Source organism: Triplophysa dalaica, chromosome 12, assembly GCF_015846415.1.
Source record: "Triplophysa dalaica isolate WHDGS20190420 chromosome 12, ASM1584641v1, whole genome shotgun sequence".
NCBI classification, from domain to species: domain Eukaryota; kingdom Metazoa; phylum Chordata; class Actinopteri; order Cypriniformes; family Nemacheilidae; genus Triplophysa; species Triplophysa dalaica.
The window spans coordinates 9779557-9798276 of record NC_079553.1 but is presented as its reverse complement, the minus strand read 5'-3'; the positions used below and the strand labels follow the sequence as shown (position 1 = coordinate 9798276).

The 18720-nt window shown below is 39.0% G+C and overlaps 2 protein-coding genes across 4 annotated transcripts; both read right to left on the bottom strand.

Moving 5' to 3' along the window:
* Nucleotides 1-833: 833 nt before the first annotated feature.
* rusc1 (RUN and SH3 domain containing 1) lies at nucleotides 834-14091 on the bottom strand. Of its 3 annotated transcripts, XM_056762458.1 has the most exons (12): nucleotides 13957-14091; nucleotides 9629-12771; nucleotides 5631-6635; nucleotides 4858-4977; nucleotides 4684-4760; nucleotides 4190-4207; nucleotides 3776-3950; nucleotides 2535-2640; nucleotides 2404-2450; nucleotides 1375-2143; nucleotides 1114-1278; nucleotides 834-1001 (listed from the first exon to the last, which is right to left on the bottom strand). In XM_056762458.1, exons 2-12 carry the CDS (start codon nucleotides 12675-12677, stop codon nucleotides 836-838), a joined length of 5697 nt encoding a protein of 1898 aa, XP_056618436.1. In that variant the 5' UTR covers nucleotides 12678-12771; nucleotides 13957-14091; the 3' UTR covers nucleotides 834-835. The 3 variants fall into 3 exon arrangements, with proteins under 3 accessions (XP_056618436.1, XP_056618437.1, XP_056618438.1); XM_056762459.1 differs by lacking the exon at nucleotides 4190-4207; XM_056762460.1 differs by lacking the exon at nucleotides 5631-6635.
* A 729-nt stretch (nucleotides 14092-14820) lies between these two features.
* On the bottom strand, nucleotides 14821-18583 carry fdps (farnesyl diphosphate synthase (farnesyl pyrophosphate synthetase, dimethylallyltranstransferase, geranyltranstransferase)). The gene is made up of 10 exons (XM_056762661.1): nucleotides 18427-18583; nucleotides 17643-17798; nucleotides 17219-17359; nucleotides 17008-17088; nucleotides 16435-16557; nucleotides 16176-16264; nucleotides 15979-16051; nucleotides 15823-15900; nucleotides 15594-15728; nucleotides 14821-15482 (listed from the first exon to the last, which is right to left on the bottom strand). The coding sequence occupies exons 1-10, from the start codon at nucleotides 18460-18462 to the stop codon at nucleotides 15282-15284; spliced, it is 1113 nt and encodes a 370-aa protein (XP_056618639.1). The 5' UTR covers nucleotides 18463-18583; the 3' UTR covers nucleotides 14821-15281.
* Nucleotides 18584-18720: the final 137 nt, after the last annotated feature.

Below are 18720 nucleotides of genomic sequence, written 5' to 3'. Positions count from 1 at the left end.
CACACTGTAAGAAAAGTAAAATGATCTACACACTACAACTCTAATATACTTGACTGTTACCTTTGAAAATTACAGCAATTATAATAATGAAATTATAATGCTATGCCAATGTGATATTTCAAAAGAGAAAGTCTTTTTTTTTTCATAAGAATCTTTAGACAACATCAACACTTCATCTTTCTTGGTCTGTAAATTTATTTTTTTCAATTTAAATTTTTTCAAGTTTCCTTTTTTTGATTGGCCAGCTCATTATATAAAAAAAAAACAATTTACTATAAATCAAATTGAACAAATTTTATTAAATCTTGTAGTCACTAATACCGCCCTAAAAGCCAAACTATAGGCTTATGGTATGATAGAAAAATGGGTTTCAACAGAGTTTTTGCAGAACCAAATAGCTCCACAAGAATATTGGTTATGTATTAGACTTGAGGTAATGAAATGTAATATAATTTAGTGAATAGATGTATTTTGACAACTATGTGTTCAATTTTGCTTTTTGTTATGGCAGGCGGACACCTAATAATGAATACAATATAATGGTTTTATCATTCATTTAATTACATTAACTTCTTGTTTATCTGTCTATCTATCTTTGTAAAGTCTATGGTAAATATACAGTATAAGGATATATTCATCATTTATACAGTAATTTATAATGTCTGTATATCACAGAAAATAGTTAGACATCACAAACCAGGCAACAAGGCTTATAGATAAACGGATAAACACAAAACACTGCAACTAATTACTACATACACAGTTTCTTTTTCCATATTCATTAGTCTATATCCCTTGATATTCACACACACATACAAGCAGAAATAAGGATAAGTCACATAACAAGTGAAGCATAACCAATGGGAACAAGGCCCTCTTTGTCACCTTGAAGACACTTTATCCAGTCATGGTCCACGTCTCCTAAGAGAACAAGCTCCTCCCCTTTCCTGAAGCTCAGCTCTCCCCTGGTGCCTTTGTAGTCACACAGAGTTCTGACCACCCTGATAAATCACAAAACAACCGGTTGGTAAATCAGCTTTTGATTTTTGAAACATAAAAGACAAATAGCACAAACAAACCAACATAACAATGAAACATTTATTGGAAATTAACCTCAGGGGCATTGGCTGATCTCTGGTTTCCTTGCTTGATTGATTTTCATCTTTTTCTTTATCTGTGTTCCTCTGCAGCTCACAGTTCTCAGATGGAGTATCCTGGCCAAGATTCGCTATGCGGGTAAGGACGGATACCCCAGGTGAAAGCCACTGAGATGGCCGCCTGTGTTTGAAAATCAGTATGAAATATCGAGAAAGGACACTACGAATACATATTTGACATGAATCACTTCTACAACACACAAAAGTGTAATCCAACCTGCTTGTTGGGGGGTTGTTGGGGCTCTTTGATGCTCCAAAAAGCCTTCCCAAGTTCCAGGGAACAGCCGTTTCACAATCCCACAAGGAAAGATCTTCTCTTGGTTGCTGTCTGTTTTCAACTGGACTTTTCCGATGCAGTAGGAAGCCTGTCTTCTGGTCATCCAATGGACCCTTCACATCTTCTGAGGAGCTGGACGAGGCCAAACCAAAGTTTTGCCCCAAACGCTCCCCCAAACGCATTACTGCCCCCCAGCCCTGCTGAAGGGCCTGGCCTGCCTGCTGGGAAAGACTCGCGCCACTCCCACCACTTGCAAGAATCCCTGACACGTCATTCTCCTTCAACCACGATAATGGCGAACTGGCTTCATCTTTGTTGGCACCCAAAAATGGATTCCGACAGGTTGATTCTTCGAACATATCAAGAGCATGACTAGACAGGCTTGTGAGGCCTGCGTTGGAATTCAAGATACTGTGGTCTTGCTTTAATACGCGTCCAAGATGATGGTCGCTTCCTTGGAAAAGACCCTTTGGGGACAAGTAGAAGCTGAAGTTTTCATTTGGCGGACTACGTATATCGGAGCTGTGACTGGCTGGAGTGAGAGTCGGGGAGGCGTGGTCAAGGTGGTGATGCTGAAACAGCAGATCAAGGTTGAAGGTAAGAAGAGAAAGAGGCTGTAGAAGAATAACAAGCTCTTCGAAAAGAGGCTTGCAGGAAGTGAGTGATAGGCGCATGAAGGACATAGGGCGATAAAACGTCTCCAACACATCTGCAGGAGAGAGAATGACAGATGTTATTGACAGAAAATAGTCTAACCTGTGGCTTTCTTTCATCTTTAAAACACAAAATACGTTTTTAAAGAATGTTGGTAACCAAAAACTGTTGGTCCCCATTGACTTGACAAAACCAATGCAAGTCAAAGGAGGACAATGTACCAACATTTTTCTAAATATCTTTTATGTTTTGCAGAAGAAAGAAAGCAAATATAGACAGGATCAAAATGGAACCGAAGGACATGGCGATACCTACCACAGCAAGAATGCAGATGTGAAAGCCAGTAATCCAGGAGTTTGTTACTATGTGAAAGGGTTAAAGAACAGGAAAAGATTATCATTATAAAGATCATTACTTTAGGTAAAATGAGAAAGGCTGTGGCTTACTTGAGAAGTCCAAACAGGAAGGCGTTGAACCTGTGTCTGCTGTGCTTAAGCTGAGGAAGCCCTGCTACTTTAGCCTGGAGGTTGTGTAAAGCCTGTGTGCTTGGGCCTAGACAACCACCATAAAAAGAAATGTTAATGTGTTACAGAAAACCCCGGATAAATATGGGAAGCAGAAATTGAGGGAGAAACTGAAGAATGTTGCAAGACAGGAATCATGACACAGATGGATGAGTCAATACTGCAGGGATTTAGAGATCCAGGAAAGAAAAATGTAAAAAAAAACATGGGGGTGGATAGAGAAAGGGGAACATAGCAGTAAGAAACAATGAAATTAAACACCCTAATACCTGTCATTAAAGTGAAACATCACTCAAAAATAGAACAATTAATCATGTCATCATGTATTGCTTTAAACCTATGTCTTTCCTTCATTTACCACAATAGGTAGAATGCTCATAGTATCATCAGTCACCATTTACTTTCATGCATTCTATTGCATATTTTCATGCAGTGCAGTGAATGATGACTGATGTTTTTAGTCAATGCTGAAAAAGATGCTTGAAAGGTTCTTCACAGTGATGCAATAGAACTATTTTGGGTTCCACAAAGAAGCATTCAGTTAAAGCTTCTTTAAAGAACCATCTCTTTCTAAACTTTTTATAATCTGAAGAACATTTTTTCGCCACAAAGATCCTTTTGTGAAACAGTAAGGCTCTTCGGATGCTAAAGGTTCTTTTTGGAACCATTTAGACAAAGGTTCTCCTATTGCATCAAAAACAACCGTACAAGAGATCTGGCAAGTCAAACAGCTGTGTTTAACACAAAAGGTCAGAGCACAGGGTGTATATGGGCCATAGGTGTAGGACATGATCAGGTAAGGTAATAGTTTTGTCAGTTCATAGCCATCGAGAGTTGTGCCAACGGAAGTTCGAAATTTTCGCGCGTCACGTGATTCATGGATCCTTCAGATAGTTCCAGGAAGTTATGTTTTCCCTTTCAATGCTTTATTTCTTTAATTTTTTATTCATTAGAAGGCTTTTGTCTTTAAATGGTTAAGAAGTTTACTTCAGTTGGTCTTCTTAGTCGCAGGTCCATACGTTACTAGTAACTTCTGGGAACTATTGAGAGCCTCCATGAACCTCCATTGTTGTGAAAAACTGTTCCATTGGAGTCAACAGAGTTGACGCGACTCTCTCTCTCAATGGCTCTGTGTCAGTTATGGAGGTCCACGTGTCTTTTACCTGGTTTTGTGGAGGCCTGAACCAATGCCCACGGTGAATTCGGCCTTCTGCCCGCAATAAGGTCACTCTGATGGGGCTTGAGTCCGTCACAGAGCAGGCTGCGCAGGGCTGGGCAAAGGCACTGCAGTACCAGCCGACCAAGAGTGGGATTTACACTGCTGTCTCCAGAGAGAGCCTGTAAACAAAGGTCAAGAAAGGGCGATGGAGGATAGACCAGAGGATAGAAAATGTGCAAAGCAATGGAAAAAAGAATACAAGACCAAAGAAACCAATATATATAGTTTTTAAAAAATGAATAAAAGTAGAGTGAAAGCAAAAATAGGAGATAGAGGTGAAAACAGAAAAGGTTCATGAAGTTAGGCAAATAAGTTAATGATAAAGCTCATGTTTACAATATGAACTTTTTTTAAGTACCTTATCTACTGTGTGAAACTGGAGAAAGAAAAAAAGATATAAGCCAAGTGTATGAACGTGGCATGGAGAAAGACAGAAGGACAAAATAGACACTGTTTACTTATTCTTGAATTGGAGAATGTGTTTCATGGGAATGTTCATAGTATGAGAGAGGTGTCAATGGTTTCTTCCAGTCTTTATGACAAATCTAGTCTTTCAGGTCATTTCACAAGTAACGAAACTTAATCTGTTCTGACAGACCAGTGTGATGTATATATATCGCTAGGGATGTGGCGATGAAGCAACACAATTGCAATAGACTTTCTAATAAAACAAATAAGACAAAACTGGACACTCCCTTCATAATGTTTCAAGTTCTCACATGATAAAAAACTACCAATATTAGGGATGCGGTTTGAAACTAAAGTCTTTAACAAAAAAATCTGATTTTCGCTATTGATCTGAACAAAACTTAGGATGGCAAGTTTGAAAGCAAACACTGGCAAAGAACTTACCTTCTGCACAAGGGTCCTAGATGAATTGAACTGAGCCAAAATAGCCTCCACTGCCAAACTTACTGAACTGACAAGAGCTGTATGACATAAACACAAAAATAACAGTATTGTTTTACAATTATGAATTAATGCTATATATCAATCTGATAATAAAAAAGGCATGTGATATTTTACTTCTCTTTTCTTGCAGGCACGCAGAAGAAAGCCCTTCAGTTTTCACTGAGGGCCTTGCGTCATCTCCCATCCAGGTCGCTTTTTTCTGCTCAGAGCCAGCGAATGAGAAGCTGCGAACAGCTGCGGGGATTGGGGATAAAAGGGTGGGGTCAGAAACTTGATAAACTGATGATAATGTATTACTGTTCATGTTTTTGAGCTATCCAATGCAAACAGTAGCAACAGTAGTAGTCTATAGACTGATATCTGATACAGATTATAATGAATAAATTATGAAAGATATTTATTCATTTTAAAACATGAGTCTATTTCGATCGGCACCGTTGGATTTGCCACATGCATGAAACCAATGTTAACGTGAAGAACAAAACATGCCAAGCAGCTTTAAAAAGAAACATCAAACCCTTTTAAGAAATCTTGTAATGCCATATACACAAAGTGAAAAATTAAAAGGTAAGTAAGGGAAATACATATTTCATCTACATAACTTAAAAAAGAACACAAGCAAACAAACAGGAACATTAACAGTTCGACTGTGACAGTAAAAAAAAACATGAAATAAATTGTATCGTCACTACAAAGAGATGTCTAATGTTTTCATGCAACATTCAACAAATTCCACTCTGTCAGTGCCGCAATATCCACAGCCAACAAAATCTCTGAACGGAGACAAATAAAAAAAATGTTGTGTGATGAACATGTATTATCAAAGAGAGTGGAGGAAGATGGAGAAGAGAGCGAAATGAGACTTAACGAATGCACTGATCTCTTACTCAAAGTATGTGGTGGAGGAGTCTGCTGAGAGTGAAGTATGGAGACTGATGGCTCCCTCAGAGGGGCTTGGACTGGAGGGGTGTACAGGTAGGGGTAATAAAGCGGGGCGGCAAGGGCGGGAAGGGTGTGACTTCGAGGAAAGAGGGGAGAACAGAGATGGGGAACATCTGTGCCAGGAATGGGAGGTCCGGGTCGGAGGGGAGGAGAGATTGCCCCGACGGGGGACAGCCGTGGAGGTTCACCTTTATGCAGGGGGCAGTTTTTGGGATGGTAGAGATAGTAGGCAGGAAATGATAAAACGTCCTGCTTGTTTTGTGTTGTCGTTTCATTGCTGTTGTGATCGGAACATGAGTAAACTGGCTCTGGAGGCAAATCAATCTGAGAGTCTTTGTAAGTGTTGTTGTTTGCGTAAGTCTGGTTTTTGAGATTTCGCATTGTTATGTAGCTTTGCATGTCAATGTTCTTATATGGTGTTATGTCGCCCTCTGTGAGTGTGTTAATGTTGGGGGTTGGTGGTTCAGTGTCAGAGAAAAGCTTCAGGGTGTTTCTTGTGTATTTTTCATTGTAATAAAGCGAATCTTCGTTTTTCATTGTATCCAGTTCACTGTTATACACAGAGTAAAAGTTGGTTTTCTTGTTGTCTGAATCATTCTCATATAGGTATAAAGAATCTATAAAGATATTTTCATGGTCGCATTTATGGTACAAAGAATCAATGTCAGCATTGGGATCATTTACCTGGTTATATAAGAAAAATGCATTGTTATCTGAATCAGTCCAGTAAAGGGAATCAGTATAGTCGATATATTTTCTACTAGGGTCAAAAGTGGAATTTATGCATGATGGTTTAGATATGTTCATGGAATCCCCGCTTCGGGGCATGTCATGATCTCTGTTAGAGTCAGGGTGGTAATAATGGGAGGCTTGTGACAAGGGAGCGGAGTGCAGGTAATAAGGTGAGGTCAGGGAGTAAGACGTGGACAGAGACAGGGGAGGTGAGGACACTTTACCAGGAGAGAGTGTGCAAAAGCATTTATGGGTAAGGGAGAGAAGAATGGCAAATGGAGAAGATTCAAAATGGAAAGGGTTTATTGAAATGACAAAACAGCAAACAGTGAAGAAAGAGAGAGAAAAAGAGAGAATGGAGAAAATGTTAGTGTCATTTTGAAGAAGAAAGAATGCATTTATGTAAACATGAAGGCAAAACAGATGACAGAGAGTTACTTCAAACATTAAATTGTTTGCATGTATAGAGAGTAGTATTTAAGTCTTAACTAAACAAATATGAACATGGATTCAAAATTAACACCACACCTGCCAGTGATATATGGAAAAAAGGGGTTAATTCACCCAACAAACAAGGTTCTATGACCATTCACTCATCTCAAACCTGTATGACTTTCTTTTGAAGAACACAAAAAGAAGATATTTTGAAGAACTTTGGAAAACAAACAACACTGGCTCCATTGACTTCCATTGACTTCCATTGTATGGACACAAAACCAGTTATTTCTCAAAATATCAACTTTTGTGCTCAAAAAAGAAATAATCATATACAGGTTCTGAACAACATGAGTTCATTTTTGGGTGAACTATACCAAAGATAATTTATCACCAAAAAGTCAAGAAAGTTGTTCAACTTGATGTAATGTCATGTACTGTATTTGTTCTTCACAAGTATTAATTTACTTATTTTCACTGGCATTTTTCACTTGGTAACTGTTTATTTTGGACCCTGATAAGAACGCTGCACAGCGCAACACAACAACTGTAAAAAAATATGAATAACTGTAATCCTCCAAAGATGCATTCATTTAGAAAAATGATAAAACCACATTAACCTCTGACATGCCTGATAACATTAGTCCTGTCTGCCACACCCTTTTTTATTTTCTTTACTGATTTGTAATAGAGCGTCCTTTGCAAAAAAAAAATGTATGACAGGTAATGGTGTGACTAACAGCAAGTGTCTGTTCCCCAGACTTTCATCTGCATGCGGGAAAGCACTCCCTAACCAGAATAATACTGTAGAAGCTGTACTAGAATCACATTTCACCTGCTATGGAAGAACTCTCCAAACACAAGATACTGTCAGAGGCAGTATACTAAAAAGGTATAACCCAACTTTGGATATACCTCTAGATCAGTAGCAAACCCTCAGGGCCCTGTAAGCCCTCTGTGATGACCCCACCTATTGTAAAAAATAATATTTAAACATTGAAAAATATTATTTTCAATAAAAGTCATCCGATTTTCCCTGTGAGATATGTATATTTGACTTCCTGGACAGGTGCGGACTCTGTCCACGTGAGATTTCCGAGTCTCATGAGAGAAATTCAAGATTACAGAGCAGTCGCAATTCTGTGATGTCATACGCTGTCTTCACAGCCTGCGCAGGCTGCAAGACGTCGAATGAGTGCTTATCTTGGGTGGCCTTCGAAAAGTATACTGCTGACAGTAAAATAGTAAATACTGACCAATCATATAATTTTTCTAAAAGGGTGGTCTTAGTTTTTTGCTAACTTTCCGCCATCTGGGGGTTGTTGGCAAAGCAGTCTCAAAAAATGGAAAAAGCACCTGAAGTTGGTTTGCCAAACGCCATAAAACTTCAAAAGAAGAAGAAATGCGTAAAACGTCATTCAAATCAGCATGTGGTTTAACATTGTTATCAAGTCTCGGAAATAAAGAGAAAAGCTGATATTTATGATTTTAAGGCCGCCATGCCTCAATCAATTCTGGCTGCTGATGTGCACAGTTGTTAATGTTGCTTAGCTTTATTTGAGACAAGTGATTTTGACTGTGGATATTCTTAAATTTAACATATTGTGTGTATTTGCTGTAATTCTATCTTTGCTGTGGCATTATATCAGATAAATGGTAAATTTCCTACAGTCAGCTCCTTACATTATTTTAATATCTTTCCTGTAGTTCAGTGGTAAGAGCATTGCGTTAACAATGCAAGGTTGTGGGTTCGATCCCAGGGGGATTGCACGTACCTATGTATAAATGTATCGGATATTGCAATTTGCAATCAAATAAGTCGCTTTGGATAAAAGCCTTTGCAAAATGCATACATGTTAATGTGATGTTTGAGTCACAAGCTGCGCAATAGGCTATATTAAATATGGGCCAGGGCTCATATGTCAATGTTCGCTACTACTCTAGTTTATTATGATTTACTCATGTTTTTTTTATTTCCTTTACCTTACTTGTGCTGGTGTCTCTAAGTCAGTCTGACTCAACTTTCTTGGGTCTCTGGGGCTGTTTTTTGAACTGTTACTGGTTAAAAGGCCTAAATCATGCATTTACTACCCACTTAAAGGCATAATGCATGAACACTGGATATCTGACAGCTAAAACAAACACAGTAACGCAACTTCAAAGTAGTAAAATATACACATACTAATACCTGTGTATAAGAAAAGTGATTATATTTCCAATGCATGTAATATTATAGCTTTATAATGTGTTAATCTTGTTAGAAATCTGGCTCTGTCGAATATACATTTGCTGCTCGATTTGCAGGCACATTAGAGGCCATAAATATCTGATGTCAAAAGTGAAGTAACCTGATCTAGGCAAATTAAAATTGGACAGATACAGAAACAGCACAGAAAGGAGCAGTGCAAAGCATCTTCAGGAAAGAGATGTATATAAAATTCTTTAGAAGGTGATATCATGTTTTTTCATGAAATGCTACTTTGACTTTCAGCTGTGGCAGAAAAAAAGGTGGTGGGAAAAAGGTATAGAACAAGATAAAGCTAAACAAGGAACAGACGAGAAAAAGAGAAAAAATGGAAATCGCCCGCTGAAGGTATGAATAAATGAAAAGGTTTATGGCATCATGAGAAGCAACACAGCACCACACAAGCCTACTGGATTTCTGAAATTCCTTTAAGTTCTGGTGTGACTATTTGGTTTAACTAATATGCACTATAATCTGGATGAACTCCGTAAACGTTTTAATACAGACAAAATTTAACATTTGCAACTTTACCTGTTGTCCTGGATTCCAATGTCCACGCTCCATCTGCCATTCCTCTAACTTCCATCTTCTGCCCATCTTCCAGCTTTTTGGGTTGATCATCTTTACATCTTTCACCACAAATACTCCTAAGACTGCCTTCGCTAACTGAACAACCAATTTGTTGGAAAACTTTGGGTTCTGCTGGACAGTTGTCTTGTATATTCAGGTGGCACATTTCCCTGAAGAGGGACAGTGAGGCGGGAGTGGGTGGCGGCTGGAGAAAAGAGGCTTGTGCTTGGGAAGTATATTCCCAGCCATCTCCTTCAATCTTTTCTCTCCTCCATTTGAGGTTGTACAGAAAATCAGGGTCTGGGGTCACTACATTTGGATCAGGTTCTGGTAGGGAAGGGGCTGGCAGGGAACCCTGTTTGCTTCTATTGCGCAGTTCTTTAAAGGTTGTGACCTTAGAGCCTGAATTTGTTTTGTGTAACATGCCATCATCTGACACTTTTCGCATCTCAAGGGGTGGCGACTCTGTATCTGGGGTAAAGGCTATCAGCCAGTCAAATCTATCTGGGCGAGTGCTATTGGCAGGTAGAGTGGATGACTTGAGAGAATGAAGTCCAGATGAATTAGAGGCTAATGCAGGACAAGGTGGTAAAGGTCGTGGAGGTGGAGGAGGAGGGGTGTCAGAAATTATTGAAGTATATTCAAATCTTCCAATGCTAACATCTGGAATATCTGTATTGCTAAGACCGGCACTGTAATAAGAGTTAGGTGATAAGGTGACATTGTGTCCATAGCTACAGCCACAGCCATGATTACAGTTTCCGCCATTTCTCTTACGACGTCTTGCCATTTCCGTGAAGGATGTTGTTCTGTTTGTGTCATTCTGTTCTTCTTTCAAAATCTCCTTTTCACTGATCACATCTAATTCACACTTCACACTTGAGGACTTGTCTTTCTCGAATCTAGTCTTCTCTCTCAATCTGGAATCCAGCTCCTCATTCTCAATATCTTCCTTTTGAGACGTGTTTACTCTAAGTTCTCCCATTTGAGACATCTCAGATATGGACTCTTTCTCATTCGCCGAAACCACATCTACAGAAACACCCAACTCTGGACTAAGTTTAAGCAATTCTGCTTGGGTAAGGCCTGCCAGTGCAAGTAACTTTCGGATTTCAACATCCAGTGCATGAAAAGATGGAGGAGGTGGGACTGATGGCGGCGGTGGGATAACTGTGGTCGAGGCTGGGGGAGGTGGTAGTGGAGGAGGTCTGGAAGTTGGAGGTGGAAGGGTGTGGGGAATCTTTTCTCTTTCAAGCTCAGCAAGTCTTTGTGCCTCCAGACGAGCCTTATGGCGTCTTCTGGGAGGAGGAATAGGTGGCGTGGGGCAGGTGAAAGTGGAGGAGTCTGTATTTAGAGTAAAGTAGGGCACCGGTTTTGATGGAGGAGGAGAAAGGGCTGGTGGCTTCACGGTTGAGGGTGAAGAGGATAGTGTAGGCAATGTAGGAGCAGACACGGCTGTGGAGGAAGCAGTAGTTTCATCGGTGGATAAAACAGAAAAGACATGTCCGCTGATATTTTGGTATTTGTGTGATTCTGGTTGGGCACTTGCATGCCTTTTTGGAGGTTTTGGAGGCCTGGGAGGGGGAAGAAGATCCTGTGGCGATGGGGACAGAGAATCAGTGACAGGGGTTTCATCAAGGTCAGATGGTGCTGTCAGATCCACCCCTCCATCGGAAAATTCTTGGGAATCACATGATTTGTTGCTTTTATACAACTTCCATGAAATGTCAATATTGCCCATTTCATCCAAAACTCTGGGGATATCCTCATTATTGAAGTCCAATCCTTCTTCCTGAAGTTTCAAGAGATAAGCCAGTTTTACTTCTTTGTTGACCCTCTGAAGCTTCTGTTGGTGATCCAGCCTATCTCTGACAATCAGCTCATTGTCCAGTTCCCAATGTGCCAATTTAACAATTCGGTAGAATAGATCCACTTTGCCCAACTCTTCCATAGAGTCCAAAAAATTAAGAAGATTGACTTTAATACATGTTCCTTTTTCTCCCTTCCTGTCCATGTAGTCAGAACAGGGAGAGGATGGAGCGGAGGGATAGCCTTCATCAATAGAGCAAGGGGAAATTGGTGGTCTTGTCGAAGGGTTGTGATCCATTGGTAAGACGCTGGACTCAAAAGAAGGGCAATGGGTGGCAGGGGAATGAGAAGACTGATAGTGCTCAGGGTCCTCTTGGTCCTGTGATGACAGTGAAAATGTATCAGGGCAGTCGCACTCCAGATCTGAGCAACTACTAATGGAAGTGGAAGAAGATGAAGTTGAAGATGTAAGAGAGAAATCCAGCATGGAGTCTGGGCAATTGCCACAAGAAGGAACAAGAGTGTCATCATCATCATCTTCATCATCATTACCACCATTACCATTCACATCAACATTGCCATTCACATTTACACCGTCGTCAACGTTCTTGAGGTGATCTGCATCTTTTTCATCCATATTACCATTTACTTCATCTTTCTCCTCCACTGGCACAACATGAGGTTGCTTTACTTCTAGCTTGCACTCATCTTCTTTGACATCTTGTTTTAAAACAGCCAATTTATCATTGTTAGGAGGTGGAGGGGGTGGGAGCTTCATTTGTTGTCTGATGTTTACAGTGTTATTGTTGTTATGGTTGTGATTAAAAAGGCTGTTGCTGTCCTGAGGTGAATGGCCATCGCAACACAAACAAGGTAGGCTGGGCTCGTTGCAGTTTGGATCCACAGCTGGGGCAGGGTTTAATACACTGCGGCCACTTTTTGGTTTTGAGATTGCTGGTATTGCGTGAGCACCAATCCTTTGTGGCCGCACCAGTTTAGCCTGAACTACCGGGGCTCGTGGAACTTGACTGGGGCCCTTTAACCTGGAAGACTCAGGTGGCCCCCGAGTGACACGACGAGATGATGTTGTGTTCATGTTTTTGTCCTCCCTCTTGGTCACATGGCTTTGCTTTGCCTCTATGTGCCTATTGTCAAATCTGCGGGAACGCGGGGGCACGGATGGACGAGAGGAGGGGTGCATTGTCAGATTTTTTATGTGCCAAGTTTTTTGGGGTTTTTGGGTTGTTTGACTAAAAAGCCTGTAAATATATTGACATCTTCGATCCTGTTAGGACCTGAAATATCAAGAGATGTCTGTCAATAATAAGACATTATTCAGGAAAACAAAAGTCAAAACTATTTAGGAGGAGGGCAAAAAATGTTGCCATCTGTTAAATATCCAAAGATAATAGTGACCTGTACTTTTGCACTGTCAAAAAGGATGTGTTGAATAATAACACATTTTTAACACATTATGAGTAATATTGGGTTGATTTTGTGTTAAATAAATAACACAACGTTGAGTTAAAAGTAACAAAGTGTGTTGTCCTTAACTAGGCAGAGATAAGTATGTCAGCTTGATTCCATAATGATGCAGCACACATAGGCCTACACACAGTATTTTATTATGATATAGAATATACCAGACTACTTTGCAATACAATTTAATGTAGCCTACCATATTTTAAACATCACATTATGCTCAATATCATATTTATATCATAAAAGTTCAATATATGCCATTTTTTTAACGACGGAAATGAACATTGCCAACTGGTTTAAAAGTAATTTATTGCCTACTGAAAGTAGATTACATGTCTCTATCTTTACATAATTTATACATTAATAGTTTACATTTACATAAAAATGCTCGAGCCTATTGCAGCGATAGTGCCTTATTTTGGGCCTACGCAAATAAACGTAACAAACAAGTTCACGCAAAATGTAGACGAATATATTCAAAAATTTCACTGTGGAAAAAATCTGATTCTCAAAAATATGTGGGATATGGAGCAGAAAAATCGTAGTAGCCAAATGGCCAATGCCGAGTTCTCCGCTTTACCTTCTCACCGCGGATAATGCACTGCTCGCATCCTATGTCCTTGGATACAGAGGATGTAAATCTAGACCTAGTCTGCGCTTTAGTCAATAAACAAGGTTTGATTTAGTGACCTCTAAATATCTTATTGTTAGACATCGTACATTACCAGTGTGTATATATACAGTCAGGGTTGGCAAATGTTAAATATTAACGGGGCGAACGAAAATGATTTCTAACGGCACATCTGATGACACATTCGTTCCATTGCAGTGCCGCGTAATATCTTCCGCAGTCTCTGGTAGCATTAAAAACAACCGGACACAAGAAGTGTAGTTGTAATTTACAAACGTATCGTTTTGTGATATAGATTTAATTCGGCCAAAATAACTGATACAATGGAAAATCCGACAACAACACAAAGGTAATAAGGAAATTGTACCTCATTTTCGGGAGGAAAGAAAAGACGCCTTCTTGCTCATGATTTTTATTCCAGCGCACAAACCTAGTCTCCTAAATTATCACACAGCGTTATTCTCTTTCCTCTATCGCTCCGTCATGTAGCCCTCCCCTCTTCCCCCTCTCATCCCATCCATATAACCACACCCCTCAGCAGCATCCTTCCGTCTTCTCTCTCGTTTTATCGCCTGCAGAAATCCAGAACCAGTTATGGTTCGGTTGTGTCATGCTATGGGGAATGTTTAATACTTACGATTTTTATCACTAGTAGAATCCACTGCAAAAGTAAAAATTTGATTTTTTTTTCATTAATTACGTGATATTCATTAACCAGCTTTTGTATTTAAAATATTTAAAAAGTAAAACAATTCAAAAAATTTAACAGGAAACAGGAAAGTTTTACCACTTTCCGGTAGCTCAGTGGTTAGAGCATTGCGTTAACAACGCAAGGTTGTGGTTCGGTCCCAGGGGATTGCTAATACCTATGTTGAATGTATAGGATAAAGCAATGTATGTCAAATGCCTAAATGTAAATGTAAATATCATGAGTAATGTAGCTTCATCTTTCTCTTTATATGTTTATATTCTACATCTGCCATGTCGACATTTGACAGTTATCAATAAATAAATAACCAAATAAAAATACATATATAGCTCATATCACATTGAGATGGCTCATTTCTATATGGTCCATATAGAAAGACCCTTTCTTACCTCAAATTCCTCCATGTCCCTCCCCACATCTTTCTTTGTGACTCACTGTGATAAGCAGGTCCTCATAAAACCTGTTTTCTTACACAAAAACATTTATTTACTGTAAACACAACTAAACACATAACTACATGAAAAATGTTTGATCAAGTTCTTTATTAAAAGTACAATGCTGCCTTTTTGTAGTAAGGTTTACAGTGGTGACGAGAACATTGTTTACTGGACCAGTGAGACAGACAAGATGTTAAATTGTGGTTATGTTTCTGTAAAGTCTGTACATATACAAAGGTTTCAGAAAAGCAACATTATAGACTTTTTTTTAGATTGCATAACATACAAACCAATCATATCACACAACTGACACTGCATGCACAGATTTATATGCAATAGTAAATTTTTCATATAGTTTTCAAATTAAGAGTACATAAACCCTTGTGAATTTATTTAAAGTGCATATTAAAATCTACCGTTTCAATATTTAGAGATCAACTAAAATAAATCGCATAGCATTGAACTGACCCAAATATGTGTGACTAAAACTCCAAAAAAGTTCTCAGGATCGCTTTCTATAGTCCTTCCAGTTCACAGATTAACAGGTCATTTGTTCCTCTTATATATTTTCTTGGCAAAATTAAGAAAAACAGCATGGGGCAGATTTTTGGCATGAAGCTGGATGAGTTTTTGAAGTCGCTGGTAGCTCTCCTCTTCATGTTGATGGTATCGGATAGGCATTTCCAGCGTATCATACAGAGCCTTGACCCTTTCAACACTTTCTGCATCACTTCGCCCATAACATGCCTGAGAGGAAAGATTATTTTAAATCAGATAATAATGAACCATACCATATTACCAGTGTTTTCAGAGATTTTATTGCTGGGAGGTGTGGGAGGTTGTCCCAGCCTTTCTCACCTCTAGTCCTTTCCTCTGCTCAGGGGTCATGATGCCCAGTGCTTTCACCACCAACCAGCTGCATTTGTTGTCCTGGATATCTGTGCCGACCTTTCCAGTTACCGCAGGATCACCATAGCAATCTAGGTAGTCATCCTATTAATGACATCAAGTTTAAATAACCGTATTACAGCCATGAAATAGAAAAGTCAGTATATCTGAGAATATAAATGTCGCTTTGAATTCATACCTGTATCTGAAAGAACTCGCCCATCTCAAGCAAAATTGTTTTAGCATTATTGTGTTCAGTCTCATTCTCAATTCCTGCCTGTAATAAAAAATAGGATTCTTTAGATAAACATACACAAACACACATATGCAAAACACAAACACATCACAGGCTCACCATGTACATGGCTGCAGCAACAGGGAGGTAAAACGAGTAGAATGCGGTCTTATATTTCACAATGGCTTTGTACCTGCAGCAGACACACTGTTAACTAGTCATCAATAGTCAATTGGCAAACATTATTTTTTGGACTTTTTAGACCTAGTCTACACAGAACAGCTCTATTCGCCTTATCCACGTGCTCATCTTCTCACCTCTCCATGGTGAAGCGGTCAAGGTCAATTTTGTGTGGCGGTGCAGTCATTAGATCTAAGGTTTGACCCAACTCTGTCTGAAAAGAAGTCTTGAAGGAGGAAGATTTATGTTTAAGACAGTATCTATTAAACAAAATGCAACATTGTACGGGGAAAAAAATGTTGTTTCATACATTTGTATTGTTATTAAATCAGTGAGCAATAAATTAAAATGTCTACCAATTATATTGATGTAAATGATGAACTGTGGTTGTGTTACCTCAGTAAAAAGCTCCAGCAGGTGAATGTAGTAGCGTTGTCCTCTACAATGTCTGCGAAGAAGGCGGTAGATCGACCCCTCAAGAAGAAAAGCATCATTTATGGCATCCAGACCGATACCCTCCTGATATAAACAGATCAAAGAATAGCACAGAAATAAAATACTTTGTAAAAAGATAACTACTAAAACTTAATCCATTCCAATCTCTGGAAAAATTATTATGTATTTAAAATTAAATATGAAACCAGGTGAGACATCTAAGCTGAATATTAAAGGGATAGTTCACCCGAAAATGAAACAACTTTCATCATTGTATGGAACTTTGTTTCCACAGAAGAGTCAGCTTTTTAATTGAGGGTGATAAATGAAAGATTTTTTAATCCATCTCTTTAAGAGAACAAAATTCAACATTGTATTTTACAATGGGTGATACACAAAAAAATTTTTCCTTAAAGCATTAAACAAAACTGACTAGAAGATGACACATGTATACAGTCAATATGAACAAATATTTAACAATATATACTCCATTTACCATTAACATTGATATCAAAACAAGCACAAGTCAATCACCTTCTTATACCAACAAGGATGTCCCCTTCGTGTCACAGATGCGTCCATGATGTCATCAGCAACCAAGAAAAATGCCTGAAGCTGCAGAGGAAACAAAAAAATGGTAGGAGGTGATTTACGTTCTCAGATTTCAATAACTGTAGCACTAATCCTCAGTGGCAGACAACTAGGAAGCAATTAAAAGATTATATAAGTTCCCATCTCTACACACCAGTTCAATGCACCATCCAACCAAAAGTGCCCGGTGAATTTCATCAAGTGACAGCTTGGACGGCGGCACCAGCTCGCGTAGAGAGCCAATCACAGATAAGCCTCGGTTCCTCTTGCCTCCGGGAGCATTGTACCGAAGCACCTGGTGAAAAAAGAGGCTTTAAAATACCTTAGATCAACAAACAATAGAAACTAACAATCCAAAACAAATTCATTGATTTTTTTGTGATGAAACCACATGTCTCCTCTCCAAATAAACTGTGTGTTATGTTTCTGCATATGCAGACATTTGGTTGGTTTAATCAACTTATATGCTTTTATTAACCATGTTATGTGATGTGATGTGCTTTAAGAAGAATGCTGTCAGCCATAGTTGTAATCATTATCGATTGTTTATCCACTCAAAAAGAATGTTTTTTCCGCACCTCTTTGAGTCTGTTGAGGGCATCAGACAGAGCTGGATCAGTGATATCTTGCTCTGTAAGTTCAGATATGAGATTGTCAAACTCCGTGTCAAAGAGTTGGGCATCAGACATCATCTTCCCCTGCTGATGGACACCGTTGCCGTTTCTGCTGTCACCCTGAAGTGAGGAAGCACACAAAATAACAGATGTGCGATATGATAGATTAAAAAGACCCAGATATGATCATTTGTTCACATGATAAGAAGTACTATCAATTCTTAAAGAGTGTTAGAAACTCTATTTTGCACCGAATGCATCCATTGGCTCCATGTAAACTGGACGTCAGATTAACTTGGTGATTCTCGAAGCAAGATTACAGTATTACATTATTCATATGTAATATTTATATAGCGCCTTTCCAGAGTTTAAGGACGCTTTAGTTTATTTCGTTTTTTTATTTAAAATATTTATTTATTATGCTTTTATTATTTAGTAACCCACGCAATAGGCTTCAAGTACAGTTAGTCAGTAGTAACTTAATAGTACATCGCTTGCTATCATCAATGACAGCCTTACCAGGCAGTCGTAATGCGTACTGTCTGAAGAACAGATGGTAACTTAAATTAAACATAAACAATTCTATGCAAACCGCTGACTTAGTAATTTCTTAGGCGCGATGCAAACAAACATAGTCTAAGGCAAACTTAGCTAGCTTAGCTAAACGAGTGTAAGCTGTGATTCAAATAAGTGTTATATGAGATAAACTGGTCCGTATTGCTGTATTGCGATCTTTATTTTGACTTACCATTCCCAACCGGTCCTTGTCTTGCACTACTGACATTCAGGCATATCTGTGTGCTTTTATTTCACCTGTCATACGAAAATGTCAAGACGGCCCATTAAACCGAAGGCGTATCGCATAGTGTAGTTTCTCAGTTCATTCACTGCCGTTCCCAGTGAGATATATAAACTACAACGAACGAAAGGCATTGCGCATGATCTGTTCGACGTGCACGCAAGAGCTCATATGACATCTCGGACGCCCATTGGATACAGCTATCGAACGAGGATGGGCTCTAGGAAATTCAACCAATCGAAA

Excerpts from the sequence above, each read along its gene's own strand:
- rusc1 (XM_056762458.1), bottom strand. The coding sequence starts at position 12,677 with ATGCACCCCTCCTCTCGTCCATCCGTGCCCCCGCGTTCCCGCAGATTT. Across the intron at positions 4,978-5,630 it reads TCCTCCACCACATACTTTGA|CTGTTCGCAGCTTCTCATTC; the intron begins GTAAGAGATCAG and ends CAATCCCCGCAG. Across the intron at positions 4,761-4,857 it reads GTGCCTGCAAGAAAAGAGAA|CTCTTGTCAGTTCAGTAAGT; the intron begins GTAAAATATCAC and ends TATGTCATACAG.
- fdps (XM_056762661.1), bottom strand. The coding sequence starts at position 18,462 with ATGTCAGTAGTGCAAGACAAGGACCGGTTGGGAATG. Across the intron at positions 16,052-16,175 it reads GACCGCTTCACCATGGAGAG|GTACAAAGCCATTGTGAAAT; the intron begins GTGAGAAGATGA and ends TGTCTGCTGCAG. Across the intron at positions 15,901-15,978 it reads TTGCTGCAGCCATGTACATG|GCAGGAATTGAGAATGAGAC; the intron begins GTGAGCCTGTGA and ends TTTTTATTACAG.